The 13,553-nt window shown below is 41.5% G+C and overlaps 1 protein-coding gene across 5 annotated transcripts in view; it reads left to right on the top strand.

Moving 5' to 3' along the window:
• Nucleotides 1-13,553, top strand: part of DIXDC1 (DIX domain containing 1) — a 274,022-nt gene that overhangs the window by 134,439 nt on the left and 126,030 nt on the right. The window contains exon 6 of one of the 5 annotated variants that reach the window (XM_077456916.1): nucleotides 12,026-13,553. This exon is cut by the window's right edge and continues 81 nt beyond it. The exons of 3 other annotated variants lie outside the window; for them this stretch is intronic. In XM_077456916.1, the coding sequence (XP_077313042.1) occupies nucleotides 12,026-12,302 (277 nt within the window). In that variant the 3' untranslated portion in view covers nucleotides 12,303-13,553. Of the gene's footprint in view, nucleotides 1-9,889; nucleotides 10,613-12,025 lie in introns of those variants that run through there. One more of the 5 variants, XM_077456915.1, reaches the window with a different exon arrangement.

Genomic DNA, 13,553 nt, shown 5'->3' with positions numbered 1-13,553 from the left:
TGTGTGTAAACACACAAATCCACATCCTGTCAGAGGAGAGGAGACCGATGGTGTGTTCCTTGTACAGCGGAATACCGATCTGTCTCCTCCCCTTGTGAGTCCCCTCCCCCTACAGTTAGAATCCCTTCTTAGGAACATAACTCCTCAATCGGCCCCCTAGTGTTAACCCCTTCATTGCCAGTCACATTTATACACTAATCAATGCATTTTTATAGCACGGATCGCTGTATAAATGTGAATGGTCCCAAAAATGTGTCAAAAGTGTACGCCACAATATCGCAGTTACGATAAACATCACAGATTGCCGCCATTACTAGTAAAAAAAAAATAATAATAATAAAAATAAACAAATCTATCCCCTATTTGGTAGACGCTATAACTTTTGCGCAAAACCAATCAATCTACGATTATTGCGATATTTGTTAACAAAAAATATGAAGAAGAATACGTATCGGCCTAAACTGTGTTTTTGTCAAACTTGTCACTCTTTTTTTGTTTATAGCGCAAGAAGTAAAAACCGCAGAGGTGATCAAATACCACTAAAAGAAAGCTCTATTTGTGGGGAAAAAATGATAAAAATTTGGGTACAATGTTGCATGACCACGCAATTGTCATTCAAAGTGCGACTGCGCTGAAAGCTGAAAATTGGCCTGGGCAGGAAGGGGGTGAAAGTGCCTTGTATTGAAGTGGTTAAAAATTAATTAAATAGCACTTTTTGTTTGGGTGCTCAGATTCAGTGTATTAAAACACATAGAAAAGTTTTTGCTAGAAAAATATTTTAAGCAATAGTCAGCATGACTTCATGAAAAACAGAAGCTGTCAAACAAATCTAATTTATTTTTATAAGGAGGTAAGCAAAAACAAAGGAGTGGCTGTGCATATAGATAGTTCGATTCGATTTTGCCGAAGCGTTTGACGCAGTTTCCCACACATGTCTAACATATGAGGTCAAGTCTACAGGCTTTGAAAATTAAATTTGTAAATGGATAGAAAACTGGCTAAAAGACCGTATTCAGAGAGTAGTGGTTAATGGTACTCTGAATGTTCTAAGGTTATTAGTAGTATACCCCAAGGTTCAGTGTTGGGACCCCTTAATATCGTTATAAATGATATAGGGTCTGGGATAAAAGTACAATTTCAGTGTTTGTAGATCACCAAGCACACCAAGCTCTGCACTGGAATAATGTCCTTACAAGATGCCTCCAACTTTCAAGCGGACCTATTTAACATCCCTGGCGGTATGATTATTTCAGATTTTTAATGCTCAAAGCAGTAGAATGTTTTGCATGGAAATTTGACATTTTATATTGTAGGCCTGTAATTCTTAGCAATAACACACTTAAATCTGTCCAAACCAGAGTCTAGTAGACATGCCGAGTATGATAAATTTTGAAACACAAAATCATAAATTATAATAAATAATTATAACAAATAATAATATAATAAAAATTATTCAATAATGTAATCAAATTGCAGAATTGTCGCTGTCAATACTTCTAGTGTTGATGACGGATTTCCCCACGAATCACTATTGCTCAATTCTGCAAGTAATCACTGTTTTCTAGCTGGCCTAAAACCGATTTTGATAAAGAGATGCTTTTTGGTTGCTATGGACAATCTCCAGTTTCCAGGCAGAAAGAACAGTATTTATAATATAAAACTGCATGCAGGGCACTGGACAAAGCACTAGGGACAAAAGGGATGTGAAAGAATTTGATACAGTAATGTAATCTGTAAGATTACAGTGTACTGTATGTATTGTGTGTTCTTAACATTTTGAATTTGATGCCGCGCTCCGTCCCCGTGAATCGCAATGCTCGCAGGGAACGGAGCTCAGCACTGTGATAGATCGAGTGGAGACACGGATCGCACACACAGAGGGGAGACATCGCAGGATCCTAGGTAAGTAACTTTGCCTGGATTCTGCGATGCGACCCCGAATGTGGCTCGGGGTTACCGCGTTTGGTAGTGAAAATTCACCCCGAGCCACACTCAGGAATACCGCTAAGGAGGTTAATTGGCCTAATATGGGGCAAACAATGTTTTAAAGTGTGTGTTAAGGTAAAAAAAATTCTTCTATAGTTCCCACTTATATAGAACACTAAGCTCCACAGTGCATGTCATTTATAAAAATATTATTATTATTCACGATTTATATAGTGCCAACAGTTTACGCAGTGCTTTACAATGTAGAGGGAGGACAGCACAATTACAGTACAGTTCAATACAGAAGGGACAGGAGGGCGCTGCTTGTAGAGCTTACATTCTAAAGGGAGAGGGTGGTGGTACAAAAGGTAATAAATGCGGGGAATGATTTGATAGGGTTGTTAGGTGGGTGTGGGATAGGCTTCCCTGAATAAGTGAGTTTTCAGGGATCTCCTAAAGGTAGACAGGTTACAGGCTGATTGGATATACCAGGATAGGGAATTCCATAGGATGGGAGAGGCTCTGGAGAAGTCCTGAAGACGAACATGAGTGGAGATAACAAGGGAGCTAAAGAGCAGGAGGTCCTGGGAGGAGCGGAGGGGACAATTTGGGCGATATCTGCAGATGAGGTTGGTGATGTAGATGGGGGCATGTTGTGGATGGCCTTGTATGTTGTGGTTAGCATTTTGAATTTTATACGGTGGGGTAAGGGAAGCCAGTGAAGGGATTGGTAGAGAGGGGTGGCAGTCACTGATCGATTAGTGAGGTGTATTAGTCTAGCACCAGCATTCATAATAGACTGAAGGGGGAAAGCCTGTGTAAGGGTAGGCCATTAAGGAAAGAGCTGCAGTAGTCAAGAAATAATCAAGGAGTTAATAAGTTGCTTTGTGGTGTCATTAGTCAGGAAGGGTTGAATTCTGGAGATGTTGCGGAGGTTAAGGTGGCAGGATTTAGCCAGTGATTGGATGTGGGGGCTGAAGGAGAGGTCAGTGTCAAGGATTACACCCAGCACCCTGGCATGTGTGGAGGGACCAATGGTTGTGCTGTTGATCTTAATGGTAAAGTCATGGGGGGGGGGGGGGAACCGGGAAGGAAGAAATATTACAAGCTCAGTTTTAGAAAGATTGAGTTTGAGAAAATGGTATAACATCCATACCGAGATGTCATTCAGTAAGTTTGAGATCTGTGAGGAGATCAAGGGGGTGAGTTGAGGAGTATAGAGATAGATCTGGGTATCAATGCGTATAGGTGGTATTGGAAGCCATGGGGGGTTATCAACTGGCCCAGGGAAGAGGTATAGATATTCTGTAAAATATGCTGCATAATAGCTTACTTCAGAGCGCTGTTCAGCACTCAGCTGACTGCCTGCTGTTCTCCTCTCCCAAAGCGATAGCTGCAGGGGGAGGTGCTTGTAAACCTCTGCTGACAACAGCGGAGACGAAGAGAGGATGGGAGGAAACCGGCGGGCAGTCACATTATACCACATATTTTTTGAAATCACATGCACTGGGGAGTTTAGTATTGTATATCAGCGGGAACTATAGAAGAAAAAAGCTGTTATATTAGACGGAACGGGGAGCTGACAGGCAAGGAGGGGAGGGGGAGGAGGACAGAGGTAGACACAGGAGAGCAGGCTGCAGTTGACAGAGGCACGCACGCTGACTCTGGTGTCAGAGTTTAGCAGGTCTGATAGATCGGAGTCAGCGTACGGGGGGGGGGGGGGGTATAACCAGGCAGGATCAGCCAGGTATTACAGGTGTTACAGGGGGCCAAATTACACAGCACAAGCACTGTGCCGTGTAACATGCTTTAAAGAAACAAGATCAATATATATATTTTTTTGGGTTAACAAATGCTTTAATGTTGATAAATGTAAAGTTATGCACTTGGGGGCTAAAAACATACATGCATCATACATACCAGGGGGAGAACAGCTGGAGGTGTCAATGGCATAGAAGGATCTGGGTGGTTTGGTAGATCACAGACCTAAAGGGTTAGTTCACCTTTACCAAAAACCTGCCTATGCAGGTATGGGGTGTCTGTAGATAAAAACAAACTGTGCAGCTTTGACCAAAGTTGAATAATGCCCTTGCTATAGTTGTAGGTGATTTACATACTTCATGAAGCCAGACTGGAATACTTCTAGGACATTGCTAGGGTGTTGTTAAGAGAGGCCTGGTCATTACTGCTAGCCTCCACCATCACAGGAGCCAGCTCTCAAATGCTGAGCTCAGAGGTGCTGCATCAGGGGAGAGAAAACGCCTATGAGAAGGTTTGAATCAGAGAAAGAACTCACTTCTGTATAGGTGAGCAGTACACATGATCAGAAAATTGTACAAAAAATACTGCTTTTGAATCGATCGTACGATAATCTGATCGTTGGTACATAACTTTTGTCTAAAATTTTACAGGGACAAACACAAACAATTTTTATTTAATCAGTAGAGTTTTTGTCCGAAAATACAATACATTACATCCCTTCCAAATTTTTATTCTGTCGTACAAGAGTTTTCGTACTTTAGTAACTTCTTCATTTTTGATATGGAGACTAGCATGCAAATAAATAAAAACAATCATTTGTCCGACAATCTCATTGTGTGTGCTAGGCTTTAGCGTCTCTCTACAAACATCGTTGGAGTATTCCAGTCTGGCTTCATGAGGTATGTAAATGGTCTACAAAATGCATGATTCAACTCTAGTTAGAGCTGCACAGTTTGTTTTCATCTACAGACATATCTTACCTGCATAGGCAGTTTTTTTATAAAGCAAGCAAAATCCTTTCTTGTATTAAGAGAGGTATGGACTCCAGAAAGAGAGACATATTTTACCCCTGTACAAATCATTAGTAAGACCTCATCTGGAATATGCAGTTCAGTTTTGGGCAAAAAATCACAAAAAGGATATTGGGGGACTGGAGAAAGTGCAGAGAAGGGCAACCAAACCGATAAGAGGCCTGGAGGAGCTCAGCCATGAGGAAAGATTAGAGGAACTGAATTTATTCTCTCTTGAAAGGGGCAATTAAGGTCCTATTCAGATCTCATGTCTCAGGAACGAGCGTCCCTGCTCGTGATTTTTTTAATGCGATTTACACATATTTTCCATGTGTCTCACATAGGGAAGCCCATCCACTTCAACGGCCTATATAAGTGTTTGTCATCCAAATTTAGCTCTTCCCCCTTTTTGGCAAAGAGCTTCACACGGGTTTTGTCACGATTTTTGCAAAATTCTGTTGCATAACAAATGCAGCAAAATCACATCGCGTTTGGGGTGCGCCAATTCTGTATTGCGTGTGTTACCTCAATTTTACCGTGATTTGGAATCGCAGTACAATTCCAATTCGCCAAAGTGTGAATGGGGGGGAGGGGATATGATCAACATATATAAATACATAGGTGGTCCATATAGTAAACTTGGTGTGGAGTTCTTCACTTTCAGGTCATAACAGAGGACAAGGGGGCACTCTTTACATTGCAGGAAAAGTAATTTATCCTTCACATATGAAAAAGGCATCTTCACAGTAAGAGTTGTGAAAATGTGGCATAGACTCCCTTAAGAACTAGTTCCGGACAGCTAAGTAAATCCTAAAAGCACAAAATATAACTGGATACTACCATTTAGAAGTAATAACACCAGGGGTAGTTGAACACTGTGTTAGTACTACTTAACACATCCTCATCCTCTTTTCTCTATAATGAGGGTAGGGGGGCGGTTGTAGTTAATGGAGATAGCAGGGAGTGATGCTAACTGATAACAGTTATCAGAGTCAGTTCACAGAATTCTGGCTGGATGAACAGCTATTTGTCAAACAGATATAATAAAACCCTTTCAATAGTCTATTTAACAGACCAAAAGGGGATAAATATAAGAAATATATTGTTATGCCTTGTACACACGGTCGGAAATTCCGACGGAAAAGGTCTGATCAGATTATATTGTCGGAAAATCCGATCGTGTGTGGGCTCTATCGGACTTTTTCCGTCGGAAATTCAGACGGAAAAAATTTGAGAGCAGGATCTCAAATTTTCCGACAAAAAAATCCGATCAGACTTTTCTGAATTGGGATCGGACAAAGTGCCACGCATGCTCAATCAAATTACGAGACCAAAGCTATTGGCTACTAGCCTCAACGTAGTCCCGTCGTAACAAACGAACGTCATCACGTTCCGAACTATCGGATTTTCCGACAACTTTGTCCGACCGTGTGTATGCAGCACCAGTTTAGGACAAAATCCGTTGGAAAACATCTGACAAATTTTGTTGTCGGAATGTCCGACCGTGTGTGCAAGGTATTAGAGTTTACATACATTTTAAGACCTGACTGAGAACATGTAGTATTTTATGGGATCCAACACCTTTCTTCTATTCCCTGAGGTCTCTACGGAATAACTGAAAGTGATTCTGAGAGTTTATTTTTTTCTAAAATAACAAACATAGCATAATTACCTACTCAGCACAATAGTATTGCATGGGGTAGCCCCAATCCTCCTCTTCTGGGGTCGCCCGCCGGCGCTCCTGGCTCCTCCTGCCTTCTGAGTGCCCCCATAGCAAGCCACTTACTAAGGGGGCACTCAAGCAGGCTCAAATTCAAGCCGCACTGTGTGCGTCTATTGACAGGCACAGCGCGGCTCAGCCCCGCCACCTCTTTCTGCTCATAGTAGTTGATTGAAGGCAGCGGTGCCAAGGGGTCCTGCTGCTGCCGAGCCTTCTGTGAGAGGGGTGGAAAGAGCAGCGCTGCTGCAGACATGCACAGAACTGGATTGAGATCAGAGTCAGGTAAGTATTTCAGGGGGCGTTGGGGTGAGCTGACAAGTAAAGGTTTTTTACCCTAATGCAGAGAATGCATTAGGGTTTAAAAAAAATGGACCTTTACAACCACTTATTGACATGAGATCATCGCCAGATCCAGCTGAAAATAGCTGTCACTTGTACACCATACTTCTAAAAAAACACCCGTGTAACGCTGGTCACTTCCATGGTATTAATTGCAGACCTGAACTAGAAGTGGGATTTTATGTACAATATGTTACTTGTTTTTATTTGTTGGGTTTACAGACAACTATTAGCACAGTCATATCTCAGCAACATAACTAAACCCCTCTGAGAGCTGTGCTTTGTCTCTGATTCTCTGAATAGCTGGTAATTATCTTAATTATGGACAGGGATACTCTATGCTATTTAATTAGGATTTAATCGGTGTCTCAAAGGCTGACTGCTTCCTGTTATCACATTGGACATATCATACAAGGCTTGGAAAATATAGAGTTACCCATGGAAAGCGCAGTCAGTTTGCGCTGATTCCATCTAGTAGGTCAGTCCAATGGCTCAAATTGTAGAGAGACCGTCTGTATTTTATACACACATAAATATTCATGCCAGGCAAATGAATGTCTTTAAAATTGATTCTCTTGCGCTTATATAGCCTTTGACCTGTATAGCGGTAGACTGAAAATTAACATATAGTGATTTCATTTAAATTATTAATGATTTTATTTTAACTGTATAAGTGTATAGTTTATAGTACCTTGAAATTGCCCACATTTTGTCATGTTACAACTAAAAACATAAATGTATTTTATTGGGATTTTATGTGATAGGCCCCTTTCACACATGCGGACATTATGTCTGTATTTCATCCATCCGTTTGCGGATGAAATACGGACATACATGCATTCCTATGGAACATCCGCAGACACCCGATATCGTCCGCCTCCGTAATTGTCCGATTCTGCAGACAGAGGAAAATCTTATTTTTCTATCCGTCTGCAGAGCGGATCGGATGAACACGGACAGACGGTCCGTGTTTGTCCGATCCCCCATAGAGGAGAATGGAGAGCTGTATGCAGGGACCGCCCTGTTATCCGCCGGCTCAGCGAGGACAACGGAACGATCCCCGCTGAGCAAGCGGATCATCACGGGGCGGATCATTACTGATCCGTCCCTTGTGAAAGGTGCCTAAGGCCAACACAAAGTGGCACATAATTCAGAAGTGGAAGGAAAATGGTAAATGTTTTTTCAAAACTTTTTACTGATAAATATGTTGTGAAGATTAACCACTTCAGACCGGACAATTTTGCTGGCCAAAGACCAGACCACTTTTTGCGATTCGGCACTGCTTCACTTTAACTGACAATTGCGCGGTCGTGCGACGTGGCTCCCAAACAAAATTGACGTCCTTTTTTTCCTACAAATAGAGCTTTTTTTTGGTGGTATTTGATCACCCCTGTGGTTTTTATTTTTTGCGCTATAAACAAAAATAGAGCGCATTATTTTTTACTTTTTGTTATAATAAATATCCTCCAAAAATATATAGAACATTTTTTTTTCCCCTCAGTTTAGGCCGATACGTATTCTTCTACATATTTTTGGTTAAAAAAAATCGCAATAAGCGATTATTGATTGGTTTGCGCAAAAGTTATAGCGTTTACAAAATAGGGGATAGTTTTATGGCATTTATTTTTTATTTTTTTTACTAGTAATGGCGGCGATCAGCGATTTTTATTGTGACTGCGACATTATGGCGGACACATTGGACATTTTTGGGACCATTGTCATTTGCAGTGATTCCTGTGTAAATGACACTGGCAGTGAAGGGGTTAACCAGTGGGTGGCAGTGTAGGGGTTAAGTGTTCCTAGGGGTGTGTTACTAACTGTTGGGGGCTGGGCTTTCATTTAGTGAACACTGATCTCTGCTCCAATCACATGGAGCAGAGATCAGCGTCACTTGTTGCTAAGCAGAACGGGGAGATGCTGTTTACAACGGCATCTCTCCATTCAGCTGCCCCGTGAGACAATCGCGGGTATGCCCGCGGCAATCGATTCCGCGGGACCCGTGACTGGACTCACGGGGGTCCCGACCAGCATGGCAGGGCGGCATTAAAGATTGGACGTACCTGTACGCCAATATGCCTGCCTGTGCCATTCTGCCGACATACATCGGTGTGTGCTGGTCGGGAACTGGTTAAGAATGGCCTCACAAAATGATAAATTAAGGGTCAGCCCTTACATCATGCACCATCATCCCAATTATATATGGAAAATAGGTATTTGAAAATTCTGGTCTCCAGCCAAAAATAAATGAATATGCAAAAAATGTGCCGTGCATTTGTTTTCAGCCCCCGATTTTGATGCAACTCAAAGCAATGCCTGTGTATTCTTGAGGTCTTTGGACCTCAGCTTGCATCAAAGTGGGACCAAAGTAGCGCAACGACTACATTGAAGTCGCTGTGAATTGAAGTCGCACAGATATGAACGGTACTCATTGGAAATCATGGAGTAGGGCTTGTCATGCGACTTTGCAGTCCCAAGTCTCATGACAGGTTGCACTAGTGGAAACGTAGCCTTGCGCTGATACCCTTAACTAAAATCCAGTGGAACCAATTGCCTTCAGAAGTCACCTAATTAGTTAATAGTCCACTTGTGTGTAATTTAATTTAATCTTAGCATAAATACATCTGTTCTGTGAAGCCCTCAGAGGTTTGGTAGAGAACCTTAGTGAACAAACAGCATTAAGAAGGCCAAGGAATACACCGGGCAGGTCAGGGATAAAGTTGTGGAGAAGCTTTAAAGCAGGGTTAGGTTATAAAAGAATATCCCAAGCTTTGAACATCTCACAGAACACTATTCAATCCATTATCCGAAAAATGGAAAGAGTATGACACAACTGCAAACCTACGAAGACGTGGTTGTCCACCTAAACTGACAGGCAGGGCAAGGAGAGCATTAATCAGAGAAGCAGCCAAGAGGCCCATGGTAACTCTGGAGGAGCTGCAGAGACCCACAGCTCAGGTGGCAGAATCTGTCCACAGGACAACTATTAGTTGCGCACTCCACAAATATGGAAGAGTGGCAAGAAGAAAGCTATTGTTGAAAGACTGTGCATGCCAACATTTTTGCCATGCTGTTGTAGGTAAAAGTCATTGTATGTACACTTATTTATCAATGGACTCTCTATTCCATGTATTAGCATAGCAAATCTTGTATATTGGCAAATGTGTGGACCTTTGTCTTGGATTGTGGACCTTTGTCTTGGATTGTGGACCTGTCTCTTGGATTGTGGACCTGTGTCTTGGATTGTGGAGCTGTGTCATGGATTGTGGAGCTGTGTCTTGGATTGTGGAGCTGTGTCTTGGATTGTGGAGCTGTGTCTTGGATTGTGGAGCTGTGTCTTGGATTGTGGAGCTGTGTCTTGGATTGTGGAGCTGTGTCTTGGATTGTGGAGCTGTGTCTTGGATTGTGGAGCTGTGTCTTGGATTGTGGACCTGTGTCTTGGATTGTGGACCTGTGTCTTGGATTGTGGACTTTTGTCTTGGATTATGGACCTTCATGTGTACAGACATTTGCACTTATAAAGGCCGTGATCACTAAACCTATTCTGCTGATTGTACTATGTACAGTGCGCTTCTAGCTTGTGGTGCACCTTAAACTTCCAAATAGAATGTGAACACCAACATTTGTCTTAAAAATGTATTGAAATAAATATTATGACAGGCTCACTAAGCAATAAACTGCATGTGCCCCAAGCTAAGTGGCATGTCAAAAAGAATCTGTACACTATGTTATCATAAGAAAGAATGCAGTGTATGTTCCGATTTTTCTCATTGTGATCTTTATTTCACATAGCAGTTTATTGAGTCTTCTACGCTAGCTAGTTCTTACACCTCTGCACATGCTTACAATGATGCATACATGTCACAATACCTCGCCATGTTTACCAAAACATTTTACTAATAAAGATTTTTTTTTTCTTTAACAATTTCATTTACTGATAGTCATGCACTCTTGATACACTTTCTACATTGTATGTGCCTACTATGCACTTAAGAATATAGAGAAAATTGCACTTTTCTCCAGAACAAAATCCCCAACAATTCACATGGTGGTTTAACAAAGGCCTTTACAGGATAGCACACTTCATACTTCACAAAGGAATAAGGCAACAGTCTTATTTTTGGGAAACGCTACAGATGCCCCAGACTGAATCCTTCTGTCTGTACCAAATTATAAATTTTATAAAATCCCTGGGTAAACATAACCAACTTTTAGGACCTTGTTTGAAAATAAATGCATATGCAGACCTAAGGCACGTGGGGGGACCTCGGGGCTCTATGCCCTCTTTAACACTCAACGGACTAAAGCCTCACACCAAATGGCATGGGAATCAGATCTAGGCGAGACTATAGAGGAGGAAGTTTGGGGGCAGTGGTCGACCATGATGCATAGAGGAATACTCAATACTTCCTTGGTGGAAGTGAATTACAAGGTGCTGTCCAGATGGTACCTGGTCCTGGCGAGGCTGGCAAGATTGTACCCTGGCACTTTACCCCTTTGCTTCAGAGGGTTGCGGGCGAGAGGGTACTATGTTCCATGTCGGGTGGTCCTGTCCCAAGGTCCAGTGCTTTTGGATCAGAATATTCACTCTAGCCTATTCAGTGACAGGACAAAATCTACCTAAAAATCCTAAAATTGCGCTGTTTGTGGACCTGCTGGACAATATCCCTAGACACCTTCGATCTCTCATCTTTTTTATTTTTTTAGCAGCCAAAATTACAGTAGCGCGAGCGTGGAAAACCCCAGTCGTCAGTCTTGCACTAGTAAAATACAAACTTTCTTGGATCATGGTCAATGAAAAATTAGGAACAGACAAACCAGATTTGTTAAGGTGTGGTCCCCCTGGATTAAATACCTCCAAGCCCCATAGTTCCCGAAACTGGGTGGCAATGACTCCTGCTTCTTTTTTCTGACCTCTTTTCTTCTTCTTTTCACTCCTTCCCTTTTTCTCTTTTCTTTTCTTCTCTTTTATGTTCAATGTATTTACCTTATGGATGCAAGTGGAGAGTCCTGAAGCCTCTCATTTTATGATGCTAATGTGGGAGCTAGGTAAAGTGACTCAAGGTACCAGATCTACCTTGGTGCCCCAACCTTTGGGTTATGCTATAGGTTTAGGTATATGCTATTTGATCAAACATTACAGAGATGTTTTCTGAAGCAATATTCCGGAATAGTATATACCACAGAGAAGTTATGATTATTCTGTATATGCCCAGGCAGGCAGCAGCCTAATTCAACTGAATTTACCTTTGTAATTGTTTTTGTATTACAGTCATGTGGATCTGGTCCGATGCCGGACCATACATTCCATAGCAAACCTAGTACCTAGTACCCAAATCAATCCATCGTACAATCAGCCTGTTGGATTTTTGGATGTGATTACTACCGGAAGGCTCTCATCGGCAGAACACAATAGTGCTGCTGGAGCGATTTCCCCCTTCAACGCTGACTGTGTTTCTGGAAGGGATTGTGGGAATTTTCTTTCCTTTTATCCATGTGGAAGAAAAGAAAATTGCATAATCTATTGGCTGCTTTACCTTAATAGATAAACGTAACTCCATGATTAAGCCCTTTGTGGGGTGAAACATGTTGGAGCTAGACAGGCCAAACTATAGGGTTGTGAATCTTTTACCTATCATATTAAATCTGGTTTTACATCGGAGATGGCATCCGTTTCTATAGAGTTACAGAACTTACATTTTCACAACTGTGTTATGTACAGAAAATAAAATATGTGCCTTCTATATAACTTGACTGTCCATTTTTCTTTTGTCTGTGTTATCAGCTATTTAAAGTGAATGCCCAGCCACATATTTTTTTCTTCATTTTTGGATAGAGTAAAAAAGGGTTAGAACCTCTGTCAGTTTTTTATTTTACTTTTGTAGTTTAGTGAAACAGATATCATGTTTTTACTGCTATCCGGGGCTCCTTTAAGAGAGATTTCCCCTCACTTTCCTACTGTTGACAGAGTTCCACCTTACAGGAAGTTAAGCCAACTGTCAAAGTAACACAGACACTTCCAAATATTTTTCTTTTGTATAGTAGATAAAGGCTAAAACCCCTGGCAGATTTGTTTATGTACCTATTGGTATTAAAGGAGGTCTGTGCACCACTACATGAATTTTCACATGCGTTTTAAGGTTATTTTTGCTTTCCTATAGTTACATTGTATTAGTATGTGCGTTATCATGCCTTGCCCTTCATTCCTATGGGTCTTTGTATGGCTTGTATTGCAGAAAACACACAGGGGTCTATTTATGAAGCAGAGAATGTGACGCTCATCTTTCTCAGATGGAGAACTATCCTAGTGCATGTGTTGTAAATGGAAGTGATTGATTCTCCATCAACGAATGTTTGTGAATACCACATCCTCTGCTTTAAAAACAGACCCCATAGTGTTTTTTTATAACAGTGCAACAAAGCACATGTAACAACATACATATAAAAACATACGCTATACCAGATGTTTTAAAACAAAATTTCCCATGATGCTCAACTACAATTCAGAGTGCAAGAGCATCATGGGAAATGTAGTTCCAATACATCTGGGGTGCCAAGGTTCACCATTACTGCGCTATACCCTGAGCACAATTTGTAATTGTATATGTACATGGGGGGTGTATCTTCTTACATACGCAGGCTCTGCTTTCTGGTTGTGACTTATTGATTTTCTTACATCACTGCAATTCCAGATAGAATTTGTTTTGTTGAAGTCAAGACTTTGTGTCTTGCAGTCTCTAATGATGTGAAACACCCAGAGCACCCGTAGTCTTCGATCACGGAAGGTAGAAGTGTCTTTT

Source organism: Lithobates pipiens, unplaced genomic scaffold (genome assembly GCF_037356315.1).
Source record: "Lithobates pipiens isolate NorthernLeopardFrog02 unplaced genomic scaffold, aLitPip1_a1.2 Scaffold_27, whole genome shotgun sequence".
NCBI classification, from domain to species: Eukaryota; Metazoa; Chordata; class Amphibia; order Anura; family Ranidae; genus Lithobates; species Lithobates pipiens.
Note: the sequence above shows the minus strand (reverse complement) of the source record. Positions and strands in the feature narration are given on the sequence as shown.